General features: G+C 39.3%; 1 protein-coding gene across 22 annotated transcripts in view; it reads right to left on the reverse strand.

Annotated features, from left to right (window-relative positions):
• SGIP1 (SH3GL interacting endocytic adaptor 1) overlaps window positions 1-22,639 on the reverse strand; it is a 215,576-nt gene that overhangs the window by 52,406 nt on the left and 140,531 nt on the right. For 12 of the 22 annotated variants that reach the window (XM_082356841.1, XM_082356843.1, XM_082356844.1 and 9 more), the window contains 8 exons: window positions 18,785-18,809; window positions 17,767-17,818; window positions 16,357-16,442; window positions 13,256-13,348; window positions 11,786-11,860; window positions 9,147-9,638; window positions 2,188-2,315; window positions 1,086-1,212 (listed from right to left, as the gene is read on the reverse strand). In XM_082356841.1, the coding sequence (XP_082212967.1) occupies window positions 1,086-1,212; window positions 2,188-2,315; window positions 9,147-9,638; window positions 11,786-11,860; window positions 13,256-13,348; window positions 16,357-16,442; window positions 17,767-17,818; window positions 18,785-18,809 (1,078 nt within the window). The remainder of the gene's footprint in view (window positions 1-1,085; window positions 1,213-2,187; window positions 2,316-9,146; window positions 9,639-11,785; window positions 11,861-13,255; window positions 13,349-16,356; window positions 16,443-17,766; window positions 17,819-18,784; window positions 18,810-22,639) is intronic. The other 10 variants (XM_082356845.1, XM_082356846.1, XM_082356838.1 and 7 more) reach the window with 2 other exon arrangements.

A 22,639-nucleotide genomic window follows, 5' to 3' on the forward strand; every position in this document is an offset into this window, starting at 1 on the left:
TGTAGAGCACATGATATGGTCGAAATTCTCTTTGGAGGCCTAAGAGGCACACCTTAACTTATTTCCCTGGGAAAAGAGGGATTTCTTCTCCAGAAGAGCTTCAGGCTTTAATCAAATTATTCCTCACATGGGCAACTCTGTAGTGTGCTCTTTTTTGGCAAGTAGCAGCAGGAATTTATTTAGCTTTGGTTAATGATTCTCCCAAGCAATGCAGCATGAGCCAGCTGGTTTATAATATGGGAGACTTGGAGGGCATTCAGACAATAAAGGAAGACAATGGGAAAAAATGGAATGGGAAAGCCCAGGTCAGAGATACCATGCAAACACGAGAGAGGCAGCAGGAGCTATGGAAGGTGGGTAAAGAGGTGTAGACATAGACCAGCCTTGGGAAGAGGGAAGACGCTCCAGGCAAGAAGAGGCATTTAAACCTGGGAAAACCATCCAGCTGAGCAGCCATTCTCAACTCTTCACTTTCATCACACCATAAGGAAAGAGGCACAAAGGCATTTACTGAAAATGCCAGCAATGACTTATTTCTTGGGGAAAATTGACCGCACATCACTGAAAAGCACTACAAAAAATGTTGAAAAGTTTTCTCACGTCCCACAGTGCCCATGTTTATACCATCTGTCAACATAAGGAGAACCAAAGTGATGAAGAAATGAAAGCTTCAAGAAAATAAAAGTTCTAAATTTTGTGATTTCTGATGGGTTACACGGTTGGAATTTAAAAAAAAACATTCCCCCCTCAATGGAGACTATTTTCATTATAAGAAATAATATCTAAATTATAGGATCTTATTTGACTGTTTCTTCTTTACTTTTATGAATAGCTCTGCATGGAAATAGCATAAGAGAATTCCTGCAAAACACAGGTGTTCACATTCTTTTATTTGCTTATTTGCTTACTTGAAGCACTTTGCCTTCTTTGCTGAGAAGGTGCTTTTAAAAGAAGAGTCAGATGATAGTAGCAAAACACAGAGCAAAACAATTTTGATCAGAAACATAGGGCGTTAGGGTTTTCAGATCATAAATAATAGCCAGTCAAAACCACAAACAGATTAGAAGAGAGGAGATCATTTTTACCAACTGTCGGGGTGGTAGCTGCACTCAAGGAATTGGTGGACGATATTGAAGAAGTGCTCTCAGCCCGGGCTAGGGGTGCTATCGGAGGAGGGCTGGAAGAATGGATGGGAGGGCTGAAAGGTCGGGGCTGCAGGGAGAAGAAAAGAAATGGAAAGTTAGATTCACAGGTCTGCCCTCCATATTTTTAGCGTCTCCCGGCCCCAGATATGACAACTCAGGTTCTTAAAAGAGAACAGGTGGCACCATTTTTACACTGAAATTGATTATATCTGTACAGGAGCTTGTGGATGGAGCTAGAGGAACCATCAACCGTGATGCGCTATACTCAACAGGAACATCACATTTAGAGAAGCTGAGGTCTGGGGTGTGGTCGGTGATGTTTCAGGAGGATGGCCTCTTATGCCCCCAGGGACTAAGCAAGTACCATAATGTGAGAGCTTATACCCATTGAACGATATTTGAATACAGAATACTGTCCTGTGTTAGCTAAACCAGATCTCAGGGACATCACCAGTCTGTGACTCCTGTGTGCAGATACCAAAGACATTTACCTCTGCCAGAAGTCTCTTAATTGTTCACACAGAATGTTTCCCACCCCTCAGCCTTAAAACATGATGCAGGAAACGTCCAGAAAAAACTCATTGGGTCATACCACCCTCCTTTATATTCACATAGTGTGCCTACCACCAGTAACTTCTCTGTAGACTGGGGACAGAAATCAGGACTTGCCCTCCCTTGGAATCTTCCAAAATCAGATAAATATGGTGAAAGGAAACACCTCCCGTTCTAAAGGATTTAGCACAATTGAGCATTATTATCTTAATTTTCATCAAACTCACTGTAGAAGAACTAAGGGCCCCAGGATCCTATTGCTACTATTTTCGACCTTGGCTTGAAAGATGGTAGAGATTTGAGGGCAACTGAAATGTACATTCTGATGGCAGTGACTGTCTTTCAGATGTCACCTGTCAGGGCCATTTGTTCAAGCACTGTAAGTAAGACTTAGACCTGAAGTTGAGATGACCCGCGTTCAGGCACTTGGACTCCTGTTTGTCATTCCCACTGGACGTTTCTGAGCAGGCCAGGGCAGAAGGGGACATACCACATCTCCGACTCCAGGCTTCCCTGGAGGTAGCTTTGGCCGAGACGGAGGCCGGGGAGGAGGTGGAGGTGGGGTCGTGGTGCTGCAAGGAACCAAGGGGGTGGCTGGCCGAGCAGGGGATGATGCACCTGAAAAACAAGCTGGTGTTAAAAATGGCTAGGAACGCAGGTGGCCAGAAGTGCTGTCATCACTGGATCCCGCCTTCCCCATTCCCCGACACAGTGTCAATCACAGCCATTTTTTTCACCTCAGCAGTTAGTACAGTCAACTCTGTAGCACATGGGGTTTAGGGTTTTTTTTTTTTTTTTTTTCAATAAAGAAAAAAATCACTCAGTTGAACTATGGTTGATGGCAGAAGCTGAAGCTCGTTGCCTTTTGTTGTCATGTGACACCCAGTGAAAGGTAAATCCTTTTATTACTCCCTGTGACAGAAAATATATTCTTAAGGCTCTTTTGGCTGGGTGGGCGGGTATCCTTCATTTTGACCATGGTACACACCAAACTTATGATAAATTCTCTTGATTTTTGCATATTCAGAATTTATTTATGTCCAAAATGAAAATGGAGGTTAGAACTTGAAAAAAAAAGTTTTTCACGTTATATGTATATATACATATATATAAATATGTGTATATGTATATAAATATTTATATATATAAAACACAGAAGAGAAGTATCCTTCTTACTGTGCTTCAAGATATGAGTGCTAACTTCGCAAGCGTAAGCAAACACTTGATGGTAAGCAAAGGACAAAATATAAGAAAGTAAATTAGATGTTACGTGCACACTTTGTGTGTAGAATCTTAACAGAAACACATTGAATTTAGAGGATTTTATTTTTCAAAGGAGGCTGCGTAGGAATCTGTCTGTGTAGAAGTTGCCTGAGATGATTTTTGTGATGATTTTTAAAAGAGCCTCTTGGATTTACTTTTCTGGCTGTCAATGACAAGCATGTGAAACACAGAGGACACACAGAGGTTGGCATGCACGCTGTTGAGCACACCAGAGAGGTCTCTAGACTCAGGGGTCTGCCTGTCTTCAGTCATCTGTCCGGGATACACGGGTAAACTACTCGGCTAACAACCTTAAGAAAGTCAAATCAATATTCCAAACTGTTCTTGTTCAGTCAGAGAAGTTCCAACTGCTCCTGAGGTTTTTTTCACTTTACTTAGAAGCACAGGTATCAAATCACTCCAAGAAAAGTCTAAGAAATTGTGCCCCAGGAAAATATCTGTCCCCACCTAGCCTCCCCTCCAACATGCCACAAAACTCTGTTCTCTGGAGAATCCTAGACCAGCACCTCCATGTCCAGATTTTCAGATTCTCAAGGAGCTTTGGAGTTGAGCAGCAAAACCCATCACCTCAGCATCTGCTCCCATCTTAGGCGTGCCCTGGAGGTGAAAATCTTGCTCCTTTGTTTAAACAATTTGAAATGTTGAGTGCGTTGTGTTTCTCTGTGTTGTTTATTCTAAGTGTAGTTTCATTGGTGTGAAACCCTACTAATTATTCCCACCCATCCCTACTGATACCTCCTCTCCACCACTACCAACTTTTTATTGTATACTCACTTTTTATTTTATTGGGCCAGTATCTATGCTAGGCATTTTGCATGCATTATCTTATTTTATCCCCACAAAAAGCTTTGGAGGAAGGTACTTCTACTATCTCAGTGGAAAGTAAAGCTCAGAGATATTCAGTAACTTGCTCAAGGTCACGTAACTCAAATGGTCAATGTAACTACAAAGCCTGAGCTTTTAAATGCAGTGTCTTGTAGCTTTAGGTGGACCTTAGCCCCATATTTTGCACAAAGGTCTTCTTTTTGCATGGACAGACTGCATACTTTTCTCTCAATATGAATATTCTTAGACTTTGGCTAATCTTCTCTGAATAAAAGAATAAGGTATATTTTGACAGGTCCCACTACAAAGTTTTCTTTATACCCAGGATGTTTTCAGAAAACAGAAGTGACAGCAAAGAGATGGGAAATAAATCTTTACACAGCAAAGTCTTTGTCAGAAAGTTTTATGGAGCTTTTTTGAGGGTTCTATTTTGCTGGAAAACCATGCTATAGGAGTGGGTCAAAATGTCTATCCGTGGGTCTATTTCCAAGAAATAGTCTTCTGAGTCAATCTCAGGAAAAGGTCAGCTGCTTATCCTTTTCTTACAAGTTCTAGAAGGGAAATTTAAAAATCCAGTTTCAGTAATACTTGGAAAACCAGTAAGGAGTTGTCATCGAGGCATTGTGGAATATTGAAAAAACTGATGAAAAGTCGGATGACCTGAGTTCTGGCCCTGCCCACCTCTCATCAGCTGTGGGATCTTGACTTCTCTGAGCCTCAACTTCCTGTTTTAAAAAATAAGACATGTTTCTACTTTGCAAAGGGGTTGTAACAATTGGAATGGAAAATGCTTATTAAAGTATTTACTAAACTATAAAATACTACACAAATGAAAGGCAGTTGATGTTGATGATGGTAAAGATTGTTTTTTGATACAGGTACAACTAAAAGCAAGGAAAAAAGTGCCTAGTTAACTAGTTTCCTTTTCCTTTCGGGGCACTTTTTCTTTACAGTTTTACTCACTTTTTCTTTACTGAACTGATTTCATTGATTCATTGTGCAGTTAGAAGACACCAAGGGAGTGTTTAAGAAGCAAAACCTGCTTGACAGAACCCACACATTCAGCAGAGAGTAGTCAGGGCCTAAGGAGTATTTCACAACTGTACTAAGGCTTCACACGATTTTGTGAGATTACACAATTATTTTGTATTGCAAGAATATAGAGGGTTATTATTTGTACATCTATATCCTCATTCTTCTATCTTCAATTATACTTTCATTTTCCCTTCAAGCAGTGTTTATTCCCAAGGACGATGCTGGAAAATAACTGGACAACATTGTTTAACTTTAAAAATCACATGTACATCATTTGAGCTTTGTGAGTTCAAAAAAGTTGGCAACCATTGACGTGCTCTCAATCCATCTGCCGCTCTCAACCTGGAGTTCCATCATAGCTTTGGTATGAGAACGGCATAAGGATGACTTCAACTTTCATCTCTCTTTTTGTGTGTGTGCTCGTGGGTGGGGGAGGGGAGTGGGGGGGAGAAGTGGTAAATCGAACCCAACAGACCTGAGGTCAGACAGATACTGCCTTTGCTATTTATTGCTTTGTAACAGTGGCAAGTCCTATCTTTCAGCGTTCGTTTCCTTATCTGTAAAATGAGGCTAATACATCACAATGTTGTGGAGGAGAATCAAATGAATTTAAATATATGCACTTAGAAATATGTAAAGAATCAGTCTTTCCCAACTTGTGTTCCTTAGGACACAATTATACCATTGCTTTGAAGAAAGTATTAAACATATGTGGGAATGGTTTCACACTGCGTTACTTTTTTGGTGACCAGCACCTTAAAAGCCCTAAAACAATACTGTCCAACAGAGCTTTCTGCAATGATGAAAATGTTCTGGAACAAGTGTTGTCCAATAAGATAACCATTAGCCACATGTGACCACTGAGCACTGAATTGTGCCTACTGCATCTAAATAACTGATTTTTAATTTTAATTTTAATTAATTACCATTAAGATTAAAATAGCCCCATGTGCCTAGTGGCTTCCATATTGGACATGTAGTTAGGAAATATATTTGTTTAATTCAACCCCAGGTAGCTCAAAGTTATTTGCTTATGGGGGGTTGTATGTGTGTGTCTGTTTGTGTTTAACATGCTTTAATATTGCTTTAGTTTCCCCAGTCGGGAAATGTTGCACTGAACGTTCTATCTTTATGGACACCTCTCTTTCCCTGGTCTCCAAACTTGCTGCAGGCCAAGAAAACACTTTCCCTGTTCCATCCCCTGGGCACACACAGCCCACATAGGAGAAGACATAGCCTTTGCCAAGAATCAGTGTCTGCATTCCAATAAAGCAATGTGCTGGCCAAACTATGTATTTTAAACTTTTGCCATAAGGAAAGTAAAGTTCTTGGGGCAAATTCTTAACTTCCAACTTTTTCAATAGCAGGTAACTCTTCTGATTCACGAGGCCTGAGTACTGTCTAAACTTCATCAGTGGCAGTCATCTCGGTGTGAATGAAATTTTTAAAGTAGGCATAATGATATCTAATTTAATATAGTTTCAGATATACAAGAAGAGTTATTCCCATCAGGTTAAGTTTTAAGAAGCAGGTAGTGATAAGCATTACGAATCTTTGAAACATGAGGCTGTATCCTATTGTTTTAATCCTAAATTTACATTTCTGCCAGTCTGTGTATATTTCATCAATAAAATATTAACAAGCAAATAAACTGGGACTTAATTAAGGAGATAATGGTGCACAGTTTTATTTATTCATGAGCTTCATTGGCCCAGTTCAGTCTTCTACTTAGAAATTCAATCCTTTAATACCAGCAAAGTATAGTTTTTTTCCAGCTCAGTTATTAAGAATTGATAGTCTTTACTGGTAACATTTTAAAGTAATTTTAAATAAGAATATGGAAACTAAACATTAAAACAACAGAACTCCCAAGGATTCTAGAAAGAAAGCTAGAGCTTCTCTTGTCACTCATTAGCTCAGTGGTCAATTCAATCCAACAAGCATCTCCCAGAGCCTTGTGGAAGGTGTTGGAGGAGCTGGGTGAGTAACAAAGCTCCCCTCCCCCGACCAAAGGTGTTTACTTTGAGGAGAGCATAGTGGTCGGGCCACTGGAGAGAAGGCATTATTCCTTGAAAAGTTCTTTCAGAAGACTCAGAGTCTGGCCCAGGAAAGAGAGTCCCATCCAAGGCAATGGAAACATGCCCTTCTTTGACAGAGGACAACCAGCTTCTTTGGGGTTGAGGTCTGAACTGAAGGTTTCACCTAGGAGCCCTTTATTATCTTTACAGTTAAGTAAGACCCCCAAAGACCTAAAAAAGCAATAGAGGGTGGAAGTGAGGCTCTAACCCTCCAGAATTATAGAAAGGAACACAGAGGAGTAGGTTTGGAGAAAAGACTTTTGGTGATCTTGATGACACTGTGCAGTACAGGTGTGTGTCAGTCTCAAATAAGTTTGGGATATTTTGTCACTAAACCTTACAAGAGTGCCTGGAGGGCATAGTGGTTGAGAACACAGGCTTGAGATCAGAGAGACCCGAGGATGAATCCCAAGTCTACCACCTGCAGCTGTGTAAACTTGGGCAAATTACTAAACATCCAAGAGTCTTGGTTTTTCTATCTGTAAAATGGGGGAAATAAGAGTATTCACCTCATGGGGTTGTTGTAAGGATGAAATGATGTGCATAAAGTTCTTGGCATGAAGCCAGGACAAGAAACTATAGCTGTTGCCCTTATTGGCAAAATAATGGCTCTCAGAGGTCCTATAGTAAAGAAGCCTGCCGATTTTGTTTTAACGTAGTTTCGCAAACTTAAATTTTAGTACTGCATTCTTTTCCCTTTCTGGTGGAGGAAGGGCACACCTAATGATATAAAACACTGATTTTGTGTGCAGTACAGGTGACCCTCCAGTCCTCTCCTTGATCGGCTTGGATGCTCTCACTTTAAAGCACAGAGCAGTTTGCAAACCAGAGCAAGCACTGAAAGATACTCCATTGAAAGCGGAAGCATTGATGACTATTAGAATAGAGACAAACGCCTTTCCTTTCTGTCTCTTACTAGATCTAAATAACTTAAACTTGGTCGCCTCTTTCAAAGCAAATAAAAAACAAATAGTCCTTGACACCCCTGCAAAGGATCCTAAACCAAACCCACAGGAACAGTTGGGAAGGCACTGGAGGATCTCGTCAGACAAGCATGAGCACCAGTGGAATGAATAATACAGAAGATGCATTAGAAAAACCTTGGTCTTTCTTGGATATGCTTGGTAGTTCCCATCCTTTCATAATTAGAGAGCACAAAATGAAGCTTCAAATAAGGGAAACCAAAAAATCAGATTCAATGTCAACATGTGCATTTAGAATCCCAAAATGTACAATTCTGATAAACTGCTCCATCACCTGTCACTATACTTAGAGTTGACCTCATAGGCTGGTGAGCATGTCAAATGATGACATCAGAGAGCAGTTTGTTTCAGTGGCAGCTTGATTAGGCTGGGGGTGCAATAAGGCAGCCTCTTTTTTTGCTGTCCTCTAAAATCTCCTTTTCAAACCTTACTTCTTTTTCTCTGAAGTCATTAGAGGAGTCAACATAGTTCTCCCACAATAAGGAAAATAAACAAAAAAAAAAATAGAAGAAAACGCATTGATCTACAAAAACCAGGACTCTTGAAAAAAAATACAAACATAGATTTATAAGCTTATAAGTTGAATAATGTCTGAGGATCCAATGTATAACATGGTGACTATAGTTAACACTGTATTGAATGACTGAAATTTGCTAAGAGAGTAGAACTTAAATTTCTCACTAAAAAAAAAAAGGTAACTATGTGAGGTGATGGACTGTGTTAATTAACTTGGTGGGCGGAATCCTTCACAGTGTGTGTGGATATCAAATCATCAAATTGTACACTTTAAATATCCTACAATTTTGTCAGTTATATCTCAATAAAGCAGAAAAAAAATGAAAAAAAACCCAAACAAACTAGGGCTCTCGTGGAGGCATCTGATGAGGAAATCAGACATTTAACATGAAACTCATTTGCTGTGAAACCTGTCTTTCTAGAACTCTTCCTGAATTCTAAACAATGACATCGCAGCTTTCTTTAAAAAATATATGCCTTATCTGCAGGGTGGAAGGCAGGGCACTCCTAAGGGCTGCGAGTACAGGGCAGGACACATCCACAGACTTGCATTATGACCGTGAGCATTCAATGGACTAGGACATGCCACAGGGCACAGGACACCCACACCAAAGGAGGGATGGCTGAAGCTCTAAAGCCAGCTGCCAGGCGGGAGGAAGGCGTTGCTCACACTGCAGTAGCCACGGCCATTCCCGGTCACACGAAGCACACTCAAACATAAGACATACCGCTGGTGGTCCCCGTACCACTGCCCGAGCCAGGTCCGGGGGACGAAACCACAGTCCTGTAGGTGGGTGGTGGGGGGGCAGGCGGAGTTGCTCTCTGCCCCAGCCCCAAATCTTTAGGAGATGAGATTGTTTCTAAGTAATCATCTTTAATGAAGGCCTGCTCAGCGACTTTCTTCTGGACTTCTTCTAAGTTGAGTGGCGATGGTACATTGCGAGGAGGACTCAGAGGTCCTGGGGGGCCAGGAGGGCCCGGGGGGCCCGGAGGCGGGGATTCAGCTGGGTTGTCTGAGGCAGGTGGTGGGGACACCACCTTTTCCCTTGGAGTCAACTCTGGAGTAACACGTTCCGGGGATGTATCAGAAAAATGGACCCACTTTTCTTCGGCATTAACAGCAACAGACTTGGGGGACAACACAGGGCCAAAAATGCTGTCCAAGTCATTGATTGATGGTAGTTTTTCAATTTTGACCTCTGTGGCTGACTGGTCATTTCCTGTGGTTAAAGTAGTTGATTTTAAAATTTAATTGACTTTGTTAAAATTATTTGTATGGGCAGTGGGAGGGGTGAGGCAAAGCCTGGTAAATAGATTGTCTTGTGAGGTGCCTAGGTGGGCATATTTCACAATGGAAAATCTTGATTGGAGTTGAAGGGGAGGGAAGAGTTCCCTGTGTCTACAATATGAGTATCGCCTTTTTTGCTATTATTTACCCTTGTGTGGGGTGACCCGAGTTGGCTACTTCTACCATCATCGAAAGCACTTGAGCACGTGACTGCCCTCCAAGGCTGCTCACAGGCATGCAAAGTGTGGTCATTCTGAGAAGGCAGTGTTAGGTTCACAGAAGTGTACAAGCTCTGGAACTGGAAATTCCAAAAGGGAGGTCCCTTTGGAAAATCTGGCCTACTGAAATACAGAGGACACAACTGAAAAAGAACTGATAGCTGGAAATCACCCTCATTTGATAAAGATTGTCTACTCTGGCATATTAAATGAAAATGTTTCGTGAAACTAATGACAATATCTGTTAGTTAAAAAAAATTATCACATCATAATTAGTTGTATATCCTCCACCTTGAACACACCAGAAACACAGCACAAAGATTATTTAAAGAGATATCCCCACATGAATATTTACAAACATACACATACACACTCCACACACCACACACACATAGGATAATGAGAATACATTTACTACTCATTAGAACTGTTACATACATACCTGTTTAATAGGGAAGAAAATTATAAAAACATCTTTATAATTTCTTTTCTCAAGTCTAACCTGTTAACATCAAAGGCATAACTGATATATATCTATCTGAAGTCACAAAACAAAAAAGTCTGTTTTGCTTAAATATTAGCATTAGCTATTCTTTTTAATTCTTATCAGTAATAAGAGAAAAAAATTAAAACTATCTTCTACAGCTTGGCAGGAAATACTTGATAACAACTGAAATGTGAGGAAGTGTACCTTTTACTAAACCGAGGTTATTTAAATTAGAAATTGTTACCTAAGTAATTGCAAGGCGTGAGCAGAAGCCACTTTACCTTTAAATAAACTTCTAGCTATAAGAGCCGGCTTAGTATTTCCATATTTCACATTTGAAAAGAGTTAACCTTCAAGGTTCCAAGGCTACAGATAAATGGGATAGCAGTTTGCATGGGCCACAATATTTATAATTTTGTTGCTGGTAGATTTATTTATCTCTAACACATTCATGGGAATCCAAGGGGCCAAAATGATTTGAACTTGCAAACACCTTTACCTGTGACACTCTGGATGACTCTCTGTTGGGTCTGAATCAATGTCAATTTCATAAATGACTATGTCTTGCATTTGCTCGATAAATACCCCACTCTGTAGCTATCAAACTCACCAGGCTGCATAAATAGCTAAGGATGAAGCCACAGTAGAATTCCAAAGGTGATGAAGAACTGCATTCTAAGGACCCAGGCACATAAAATAACTACTACTGCTTTTGACTTGCTAGTCCAGTAAGACTAGGTAGATTATAAACTGTAGGAATACATAGTATTGATTTTAATAGATGGTAAAGATGTGCCTTAGAAATTATCTGTCTAAAGGCATGCAGCAGTTCCTTGCCATATTTCATCATCCTTACACATCTCTTTGCTGTGGGATAATAAATACTTTAATAACTACTGGGAAAAATTCCCATCACCCAAGCTTACCTGTATGCTGCATATCCCGGGAACCATTTTATTATCATTGTGGACGACACAGTTTTAATTCTAGAAAAAAGCTTATTGGTTCTTGGAACAATACAAATTATGCCTTTTAATTTGTAAATCATTACAGTGAGATCCAGTGAAGTGAGATGTCAATTGAACGATGACTTTTGATATTGAGTTTGTTTTCTTCCATCTCACAAGTAAATGTGGCCTTTGTTCCACAACATTATACAGAGAAAAAGTGAGTTGGGAAAGTGAACCCTTTTGTGAAACCTGGGAGTGATACTTTAAAAGAAGTCTACATAGTGAAATGTAATGGCAATAAAACTAAACGCAAACAGTTTCATGTTTAGTCTAGCCTATAGCTTCCAACACATCAAGAGCATGTTGAGGTACGGGGCCACTGCTGATTGCCACGTCATCCCAGAACAGAAAAAATAGAGCTTACCTGGTCCAGTTGTTAAGGGGGAGCCTGTTCGGGGTGGGGTGGCTGGTACGTGTTTTGGAGGCAGTGGTGGAGGTGCTGCCAGGAGATAAGAAGCCAAGCATTGCTGATCACACTCTCCCTAAGTTACACAGTATTCCCTAGGTAGGCAGGATTGGGGCTTTCGCTCATACTTCTGCTATTGGAAAAGGAATAGCCATTAACAATCCATCTTCTTTAAAGTTCAAAGCTAAGGGATTGAAGCAGGACTCATTCAGATTCTTCCATTTTATGATAAGAATTTGTCAAGAGAAAGTTAGATAGTAACAACAATAACACCATCATTTCATTCATTCGTTCCTTTGTTCAATATGCCTCAAGTGCCAACGAGGTCCCGTGTCCTGTACTAGGAATGAAGGACGTGGGGTTGACTACAACGAGCCTCTGCCCTCAAGGAATTTACAACTGAATGAATGAAGATCATGGTCACAGGCAATTACTGTCCAGGGTATGGTCAAGGACAATGAGAACAGCTTGGGTAGGGGCTCAGGTGAGGGGTTTTTAATAGAGTCAAGATACTATGCCTTGGATGGAGTCTGGAAAGATTTCTCAAAGTTATATGTCTTACATTTGGGTATATTTTTGAAAGACTGAAGCAAAATGATTTGGATCAAGGAAGAATGAACAGATTCCTTTGATGAAATTATAGCTTAAAAAAATCCATGAGATAGAAAAAGTATTGTATTATAGCCCCAACCCAGAGACTCATCCTTCTGAACTGGGCTTGTCACTTTGTGGGCAAAGTTAAGAATTTCAACAGGTACTCTGTTTTCTTATTCTTTCTTTAAATGTATGTTTTCCTCTCACTGCTATATTTGGTAGATTTGATGAGTTCACTTTTTTCTTCAGGACTTCTTTCCCCAGCCACCTGGAGTAGGGGTTGGGGGCATTCTGGAATAAGTGGAAATGATGGCTCTCTTTGCTTTGAGATGAATTTGCCCTGATCTTCTGTCTCAGCTTCTCTCTACCATATGGCATCATTTCTCTTGTTCTCCAATTATCACTCTTTCCTCTCAATGTGTCCTCTCTATTCTCTGCAGCCTCAGTTGTTCTGTAGGACTAGCAGAGACCTTATCTGATTTGGTTAGCTCTGTGTTGTGTGCTAGCCCATGCCTGGAGCATAGCAAGGTCTTTAGTTCACTTGCTTATCACTCCTACATAAACCTATTGAATGAATGAATGAGCCTGTGGGACGTCAGAAGAAGCTATGATTCCAAGTTACTTATTCTACTTTATTTATTATATTATTCCTGTCTCAACCAACTGTCCTAGGTCCCTTTAACTCTAAAGCTTATCAGAATAACATCTCTTCTTAATGTTAAGCAGTCCAAATGTGGCTTATGTAGACTTTGTAAGGGTTGCCTCATTTCACTATGCAGGCAGACAGTAAAATGAGTCACTTATTTTTCCAGACAGAGCAGACACATAACTTACTTCCAGTGGGAAAAGGCCTTGTTAACTTTGGCGACTCCGTGCTTGGATTAATTGGTTGGCCTGGACCCCATATCTCAGGCTGATCTAAAAGAACTGGAAACATAAAAAGAAAATTTCCCAGGGTGAGTTCAAAAAAGAAACGTCCTGACTTTAGAACTTAAAATTTCAATTTAAAGTTGAGTTTCACAAAATTATTTCTGTCTTCCCTCAGTCCTAGCAAATTAATTTAGAGATGTGTTGTTCCTCATTCTTTTCAAGCAGAGAATGGACATAGGAGCAGAGCGTGTGTGTGTGTGTGTGTGTGCGCGCACGCACACATGTGCGCAGGGGGCGTCTGTGTGTGCACACATAGCTAAATAAAAACTTGCAAAACAGAGTGTCTGCATTCTTTCCTGGTTGGTCACTTAAGGACATTCTAAATGTCAATACATGTACTGGCTCCTTTCTGGCACCCACTTGAAAATCCAGGCATTACTCCCATGGACATTTGTTTTAAGTCGGTTTATTTAAAGTTTGCTATGAATAGGCTTCAAGAATGAAGATGCCTAATTCTGTACAGTGGTTCCCACCTTTAAAGGATCTTACGGGGTCTTTAAACAATCCTTTTACAGTATCATAAAGAGAAATTAAATTATTCAAAAAATGTTTGGTGAACATACTAAGAGAACCAGAAAAATAAATAAGTCCTTAGGCATCTAAAGAAAATCAGGGCAATTAGGTATTAGGCCTAAGGGCACTGAATCTAATATTTCTTCTATTTTTTTTTTTTTGGTTGTTGCTATGGTAACAATGTAATGAACTAGCTCTTCTCAGCACCTATCATGTGCCAGGGTCTGTGTAAGTACTGCTTGTAATTCATTAGGTTGTAAAACAGGCTGGGAGGTCAGTTGGATGTGGATTTGAATCCAGCCTCTATGCTTACTCTAGGACCTTGGGCAATTCGTGTAACCTCTGAACTTCCCTTCCTTCAGTGTAGAGATAATAAGAGCAATCTCAAAGAGTTACTAAAAGGATTAAAGGAGGTAATGTATATAAATATAATGTATATAAAATACATGTAAAACACTTATCACAAGGCCAGTAGCTATTATGATATATTTTAGTCCTCACCACACCACCATGTGGTTGATATTGAGGAAACCGAAGATTACAGTGATTAAACAACTTGCTCAATGACATACATGGTGAAAGTAGCAGAGCTAAGATCTGATCCCAGGCGTGCATACCTATTTCCAAAAATATCCACTTTCCTCTCAGGCCTTGTAAACTAGTGATAGAAGAATCAATAAAAAAAGTAAGAGTGAGTAGATAAGAAAAGTAGGTGCAGATATTGGAAGAGCTAGTATGCTGGGTGCAACTGTTGGAACTTTACAGAATTTCAGGGGCTGAAACCACGTAAAGAACAATCAAGCCAGGCTCATTGACAAGTTCAGGTGTGTATCTCATCTCCACCACAAACCTCAATGATGGTCTTAGCTCTGTTTTGTTTTAACATGAAAGCACACATTCTCCAAAGATCTGACGTAGCATTTGGTTTTTCATAGATTCAGTGTGGGACACCACTTTGATTTTTAAGAACTGTTTTCTATTTTGTCTATCAGGTTTATATAATGTTATGGGATTTTTTAATAGGTAGATTCAAATGCAACAAATCAAACCCCACCTTCAGTCACTACACATGTCTTTATGCCATTAAAAGTGAGACTGATCACAGATCGGTTAATAAGATAACTGAGAACCTCACCGCAGGGCCACATTTATTTATGGATTCTAAGTTGTAGACATTTAAATCACTGAAGGAGTATTTAGGGATGTTCTTTATACACTTTGCTAACTACATTATTGAAAAATATTCAGCTGTGGCCGGCTGCTAGTTGTCTCCCAGGAGCCATTCTCCATTTCTTCTACAGTTAAAGTTAAGCAGGCCATATGGCACTAAATTCTTTCTGATGGGCTCTGGTTGGAAGTGATGTGTGTCTCTTCCAGGTTTTGCTCTTACAAGAATTGGCAGTGAGTTCCATGGGTCCTCCCCTCCCCCCCTTTCTTCTGATGGTGAGAGCTGGAGCAGCCCCCTTGCACCCAGAGATGAAGGCCACATGCTGAGGATAGAAGAGCTGCCCAACCAGTCCTACATTGTGTACTTCGAGGCTGTTTACATGAAACAGAAATAAAATTCTATCTTGTTTAATTCACTGTACTTTGGAGTCTCTTTGTCACTGTATCTTAGCCTACTCACTATGCTTTCAAGTCTTGTTGTCCTTAACACTTAAATCTAATTTCCTTCACCAACTGGTCTTAGAAAAATCATCTTTGATTGTACATAACCATAGTGGTCTTAAATCAAATGATTTCTATAAAAACATCCCATATTATCAAATATATAGCTGCTGGAGATCCATGCATTGGACATAAATACATTTTAGGAATAGATTAGATCCCTTTCATAAAGAGTTTCTTTTATGTCAGCAAGGTATACATTACTCACAGCCATCCAAAAATGGTTAATGTTTAAAAGTTAAAATATTTAATTCTAGGAGTAAATATTTAATAGGTAAACCCAACAATAACAACCAAAATGATATTTCTCCCATAACATTTTATTTCTAAGTTGCTAAATGATTTAAGGTCATTCCTGGGTCTTGAACTTGCAAACAGGGTCTATTGTGTGAGCAATCCAATTGACACCTCCACTGATGAGGCGGACAAGAGAGAAAATGTGGTCAAAGAGGCTATATCACCATGACAGTGCCTATGATGGGGAATTTGAAGGTCTGGCTCCATAATAATGGCTGTTTGGCTAATAGAACACTTGTTCCCCATCCAGTGAGTTGTAGAGATTTGCAGTAATTCTTATTGACCTCTTTTGAAGAGTGAACTTGTTAGCTCTTAGCTACTTCTGGAAGTAAAGTTTCAAATCCTGAAATACTAGAGGTCTGCTAACTAAATTCCCATGCTGAGAGCACACCTAGATCAGAACTATTCTCTCACATGAAGATCTGGTGATATATATTAAAAACATGCCTCAAAACACATTTACTCTAGGTAAGTTATACTTTATTGAAAGGAAAAACAAACCTATAGATATACAGAGTTTTTCCTACCTTCTGTCTTCTGTTCATCAAAAGCTGATTCTAATGGTGGGCCAAAGAGGGGAGCAAGTGCCATGGTGTCATCTGGAGGTTTTCTGCTGAATCACACACATTACAGCAAAACATAGAGAAAGGAAGTATTAATGTTAAGAAAGATATAAAGCTTTCAAATATTTTCCACAGTAAGGCCGATGTATGTGTGTGCACTTATGTACACACATATGTATGTACTCAAGCTCCCGAGGGGCTAAAAAGTATATTTATGAAGAGGTCAAATGTATATGGACAAAAGGATCAGTAGGAGGTAAGATCCCTCATTCTCAATGGGGGACCAAGGGGCTGGTCCAACAGAAATAAGATGAGGAGAGAAATTCTTTCAGAGCATCTGAGTCTCTATACCTAGAAGAGATTACTAAAGATAACAGTTTATTGCAAAGCACCTTCTTCTCTTAAGATCTCAAAAACCATTTATATCTGTCTTCACCACATCTCTGTGTTGTAGTTAATGTGGGTTTATGATTAGTGAAAGTCAGGCACAGGGAAGTTAAAAAACAAGGCACCAGGAAGTTTGTGTTTGAATAAGAAACTGAGTCTACCAGCCTCTAACTTCCATCCTCCCCCGACCACCCCACACAGTTGACTAATTATAACTTCCTAATACCTTAATACTGCACATTAGAAAAAGAAGAGCATTGAGGAATCAGGGGGGAAAGACGGGTAGTAAGTTAGACGCTCATCCTTTCTACTAATTATTACTTAAACTGATTATTAAAGAAAAGCTGCATAATTATCTCCATTTCGTCCCCAGACCTGATTCCCTTCATTGCTCCTGATGAGTTCTGTGTGTGTTGGGGGATAAGAGGTGAAGAGGAGAGGGGAGGGGTTAGAGAAGGAGGGAAAGTTAAAAGGATCCAGCCTTTAGATAGAAATAGGAGTCTTTGGGGGAAACATTGCTTATGTGCACAATACTTACTTATCCCAAGGATTACACAGTGTAAAACACAACGCTTTGCCAAAAACAAAAAACAAAATAGAAGATTCCTTTGGTGTGTGGCAGGTAGAATGTATCACAAAACTGTAGCCAGCTAAACAGGCTACTCTTTGTAAGGCAATATAATCATATTTCAGGTCAGCATTCCAGACACCAAATGACGCCTTCACGTAGACCTTTAACCCTCTCATTAGTGAGGGGCTCCATATTCTGATAGATGTTACTTTAGATGACTACAGAGTACTTTCCTAAAGGTCTCCCTCAGGCTGCACATAGGAGAAATGATAACATATTTGAAACTGCTGTGACGTACACATATGGGCAGGCCCTTTGTTATTAGATGCTGAGACTTTAGCCCAAAGGAGATTTGTTTCATTGTTAACAGTGCATGATGCCTTGCATAAAACACAACTAGTGCTTTTCATGCTCACCTTATGAGTTCTGGAGTTGGTGTGGAACGCCTGGGTCTCGCTACTTCTTCACCTGATGCACAGGAAAAAGGGAATTTTTAGGCATATTTTTACCATTTTTTTCTTTTATGTCTTATGAGCTATGTTTGGAAACACTTAGAGATTTAAGTCCCATCAATAGGCAACTCCATGTGAAAACTTTGCAAAACAAACCCAGAAAACAAACCCTCTCCCCTGGCAATGCAACAGCCATATATTAGGCATATGTAGTAGCATTTTCTTTGGCATTTATAAAACTAATTAACCAGGGAATTACCATGATAAGCCAGCAAATGGAAGATGTGTACACTGTAGAGCTTAGGGGAATAGCACACCATTCTTTGAATGCCTGCTGCCTTGATCAGTTCTGCTTCTCAATTACCATAAGAGAATACTAAGCCAGGCCATATGTACATAGTGCATGAATCCAGCATTCTCTGCCTGTTCTTTTCTTGAAATGCCAAGAAAATGTTATACCTTTAACTAGGAACCATTCATTTAAAATTTCCTAGAATGTGCTGTTTGCAGCAGAAGAAAATCATGCCACATGTATATTATAACCTATTTCATATCGCTTTGGTTTACTAAGATTTTCACATCAAATAACACAAAAATGGGTAAGTTGCATCTACCTTCAGTTCCTTCAGCCCTCCTCCTCTCCCTACCCCAATCAGCAAACACACACTTGATTAAATTCATTTCTAAAGTCAAATGATACAGTAAGAGTTGACAAATATAGGAAGAAAATAGCAATGTTTACCCAAAAACATATTCACTTTCAGGATCTAAACATTAGTCATTCAGAACCCACTGAGCCCTTTTATCATTACAAGATTTCTTTTATCATTACAAGATTTCTTTGCTGTAAGAGTAAGACATTTGTAAGCCTTAAAAATCAAGCCCAAGAGTGTATAAGTCAAATGTATATATGCTCCAAGATCCAAGGAACTGTTCCTTCTTTTAAATCGTACTCTATTTCTGGTAGCTAAGATATACTTACTGGATAAGTTCCTTTTAATTGCACCCTAGAATTAGAAATAGACACTATAAGGTTTAAGACCACATATATGTTATGTACAATATGTATATTTCTGTCATTGCAATTAAACTGAACTCAAAGAAATGCAGTTGGGGAAAAATGAATTTTTTCTCAGAATTGCATTCAAGTTGGAAATTGTAGACACACACATATAAATCAATTTTTCATTTTACTCAAAGATTACAGAGAGGAAAGAGAGTAAATAATAAGTCTTCCAAACCAGAAAAAAACCCTTACCTGGGTAGATTTGGTAAATTAAAGCAAATATTGAATAGTCTATTAAAAAAAAAAACCTTGAAATCTAGCAGACAAGAAAGTAAATCCATGTTTAACTTATGTTTGATGTTTAAAAATTACAGACTGTATGAGAAGTACTCTCTGCTCTTATCAGATGGGCTCCATAAGTTGCTTGTAGAAGCAGTCATTAGTTTATGAATGCAATTTTTAAAGATACACATGGAAAATGTTAAAAAGAAGGAAAACTTGAAGGCATTACCACTGAGTGGGCTGTTCTATTCAGGGAACCAGAGAATTCCATTCTTTCCCATCCGCCCTCCCTACCCCAATTTCTTTCACTTGCCTGCCATGGGGGCAACAACCTATCAGTTGGGTATCAATTGGGCGTCATTCCTTTAGCTCAAGGCACTGTGATTCTATGGGAATGACAATTTCCCTGGCAGGAATAATCTGAGAAGGTCATTTTCAGATTTATAAGGCCCTAGGAGAAAATTATTTTGATAACAGAGGATTGATTCAAGTTTTGATTCAAAACTGCTGTGAAAGGTCCTTAGCATGTGATGCTTCCAGAAAAGCAGACCACTAGAAGCGTGGCCTCATAAGATGGGACATGGCTTGGCAGGGCCTCCTTAGGAGAATGACAGGGGCAGAGTTCAGGTTGGGGAAGTGGAAGTATAAGAAAGTTTTCAAAAGGCTATGACTATGAGTTTGGTGGGTGGTAACCAAACACAGTTTTTTCTACTTTTCTACTTTGGTGAAGACCCAACATGGTGGTCACAGATGTTTTCTTCTCTCAAATGATAACATAAACAACTCAGGACAAGATGTAAAACCTCTGAAACAGACCTATAAGAAGGTTCTTTCCCTCTTTCCTAAGGATTTATCAGAATTTTGTCTCATTTTGAACTCATTTACAATAGAGGAGCAGTTTCAGACTGAATAAGGATCCACTAGATGTTTTTTAGTGACTTGCATGTATGTGTTATATAGAGATTATTATTAATACATTATTAGTAAAAACTTTTTAATAAATATTTTATTTATTTTAATAGATCAACACTTTAAATCAGTATGTTTAAGTTAACATGTTCATTTAAATTAATAAATATTTAAAACAAATATGATCATTTAAATCAGTTATGGTCATTATAGGAGTTTTGATGTGGGTTGGATTTTGGAAAATAAGACTCTGTAGACAAAATAATAAGAGAACAAATTGTTCAAATGGAGTTAAAATGTTTTTCTAGGTTGGAGAGCCTCAGATTGCCAGATTTTTATTAATAAAGTCTGAAGGAAAAGGTCAGGTGGAGGCTTTAGGTCCAAGTAGTCAATCACGAGGTTGACACTGAGGGAATAGGACCTACCTAGTATAGTGAGACCTGAAATTCAGGAGTTAGGGGACCCCAGAAGCTGTATTGAAGACCTTTTGGTCTCTGTCTTACCCCTTTATTTATAATGTAATATTCATGAAACCAAGAAAGATACAAAGCTTCTTTGGTGTTCATTGGTATTCATCATTTCCCGGTGTATCAATTCATTTGATAGATGTTTATTGTTGAGAGGCACTAGACAAGAAGCCTCTGTAATATTTTATTAAATATTCCGTACGAATGAACAATCATCAGTGAAGAGGAAGCAAGACATGGCAGAAATATGCAAGAAAACTGTTGTTTAGAAATTAGAAAGAATAAAATCATATCAATTTAGAAAGGAACAGATGTTCAAACAATAAGCAGGAAACCATTAGCAACAGAAAAGAAAGTCCCATTGTCCCATGATCCGGCATACAGATCTTTGATGGCCTTGCTGTCGAAACAGGACAACTCTAGAACAAGGTTAAGGTGATGTCAACCACATAAAGCACATTCAGGAAAAAAGCCTATTGAATCCTGAAACCTTTTCCTCCCCAAGTGACCACATTTTCCTCCTTTCAAGGACTGTCTTTATAGGTAGACTGTGAATAGACTTCCTGCATTTTGTCTTAGTTAATTCACTCTTTTTCTTTTTTAAAAAAAAGGAGTAACTTGTCATAATCTGAGCTGTGACCCCACTGCTGGATTGGAATCAGCCACATATGCCCTGTAGGTGTTATCTTTGATCATCAACTACGTGGCTTAAACAGAGAACCACAGTTCGTCAGCTGGCGCAGAGTATTTGTCTCAAGTAGTAATTGACTGATCAAATTGGCATAGGCCTACTTTCTGACAGCATTGTTTCACTTCCATTTCCTCTCTCAAGGGACTGACTGGGCAGGTAGGGGTCATTTCAAACATAGCAAAGTCTCTTCTTGTTGCCTCAAATTTATCACACTCTCAACCTGAGGAAAATGACAGATTTACTTTGAACAGTGCAAACTAATACTGATTTGCCTTCAGTGAGGAAATATATATGTGACAGCCTAGAAAGATTGACTTGAAAGTATGTTTCTTCCTCCCAAGACAGAAATTATGGTGCTGTATGACTGTATATCAGTATACTGAACAATTTGAGCTATGGTCCAGGGACTTACTTATATTAAATTCAGGCTTAAAAACAATGTGGTTTACAAATTCTTTCCTTACTTGCCTTACAGTTTTCTTATTCTTTATTATCACCTTGCTATAAATTTCTATGGTGATTTCTGGACAATCTCCAGCCCTTGTACACACACACACACACACACACACACACACCACGTTTTTTACATTTAGCACTAGGAGTTGGGGTACCTATGTATTAGTTTAATTTGTTATGGAAAAGTGCTCTGATGATCCTAAAACATGCTCTTGACACGTATAAGATGAGAGACTTTCAGCCACTAAACCTAATTCATCTGCCTTGTTCATACTGGGTTATCATAAATTTAACAAGAAGACAACCTGGCCACCTTGCCTAGGCAAGAATTATCTCTATACATGTTTAAGGTAAAAATGTTGAGGATTCTTACCGGGCTGCGCCTCTGTGATCAGCAAAAAGGAAGAGAGAACAGACACCTAGTCAGAGAATGATGGATCAGTCAACAGGCTTGGGTAATAGAAGATTTCATAAACAGCCAACTAAACAGACACTCCAGGTAATCAGGCCAAAGGAAGACAGGCAGTCATTGTGTTTGTGGCTTATTTAACCCATAATGAGGAGAACCTTAAGGAGAATCTATCCATTGCATAATATAGCTTTGCTAATGGGGATGTACTAGTTTCAGTTATGTGTACATACAGACAAAGCAGAAACATACAAGAAAACTTTACTGATAGATTTAAATGTCTTGTCACATGGAGTTTTTCTTCATATTGTTTGAGGAGGGGAGTTTTAGAGACTGGGTAGTACAGAGAAAACTGTTTCCCCACACAAAAGGGTGTTAGCAAACATCATAGACATGATGCATTTCCCACACAATTCAGGCTTTAATCGGAGCCTCCAAAACTCAGAGAGCAGGATTAGAGACACCTCTTCTTTGCCTGGCCCTTCTCTTTAGTGTTCTGTGGAATGAGTACGGATGAGGACTTTTTTGAAGTATATGTTCTTGGCCTGGTGTGATTTGGGCAGCCTCTGCCAACGGGTAGAATGTGGTGGGGAAGATGAGGATATCCTGACAAGCAC

This window comes from Balaenoptera borealis, assembly GCF_965194805.1.
Source record: "Balaenoptera borealis genome assembly, chromosome: 1".
In the NCBI taxonomy this organism is placed as follows: Eukaryota; Metazoa; Chordata; class Mammalia; order Artiodactyla; family Balaenopteridae; genus Balaenoptera; species Balaenoptera borealis.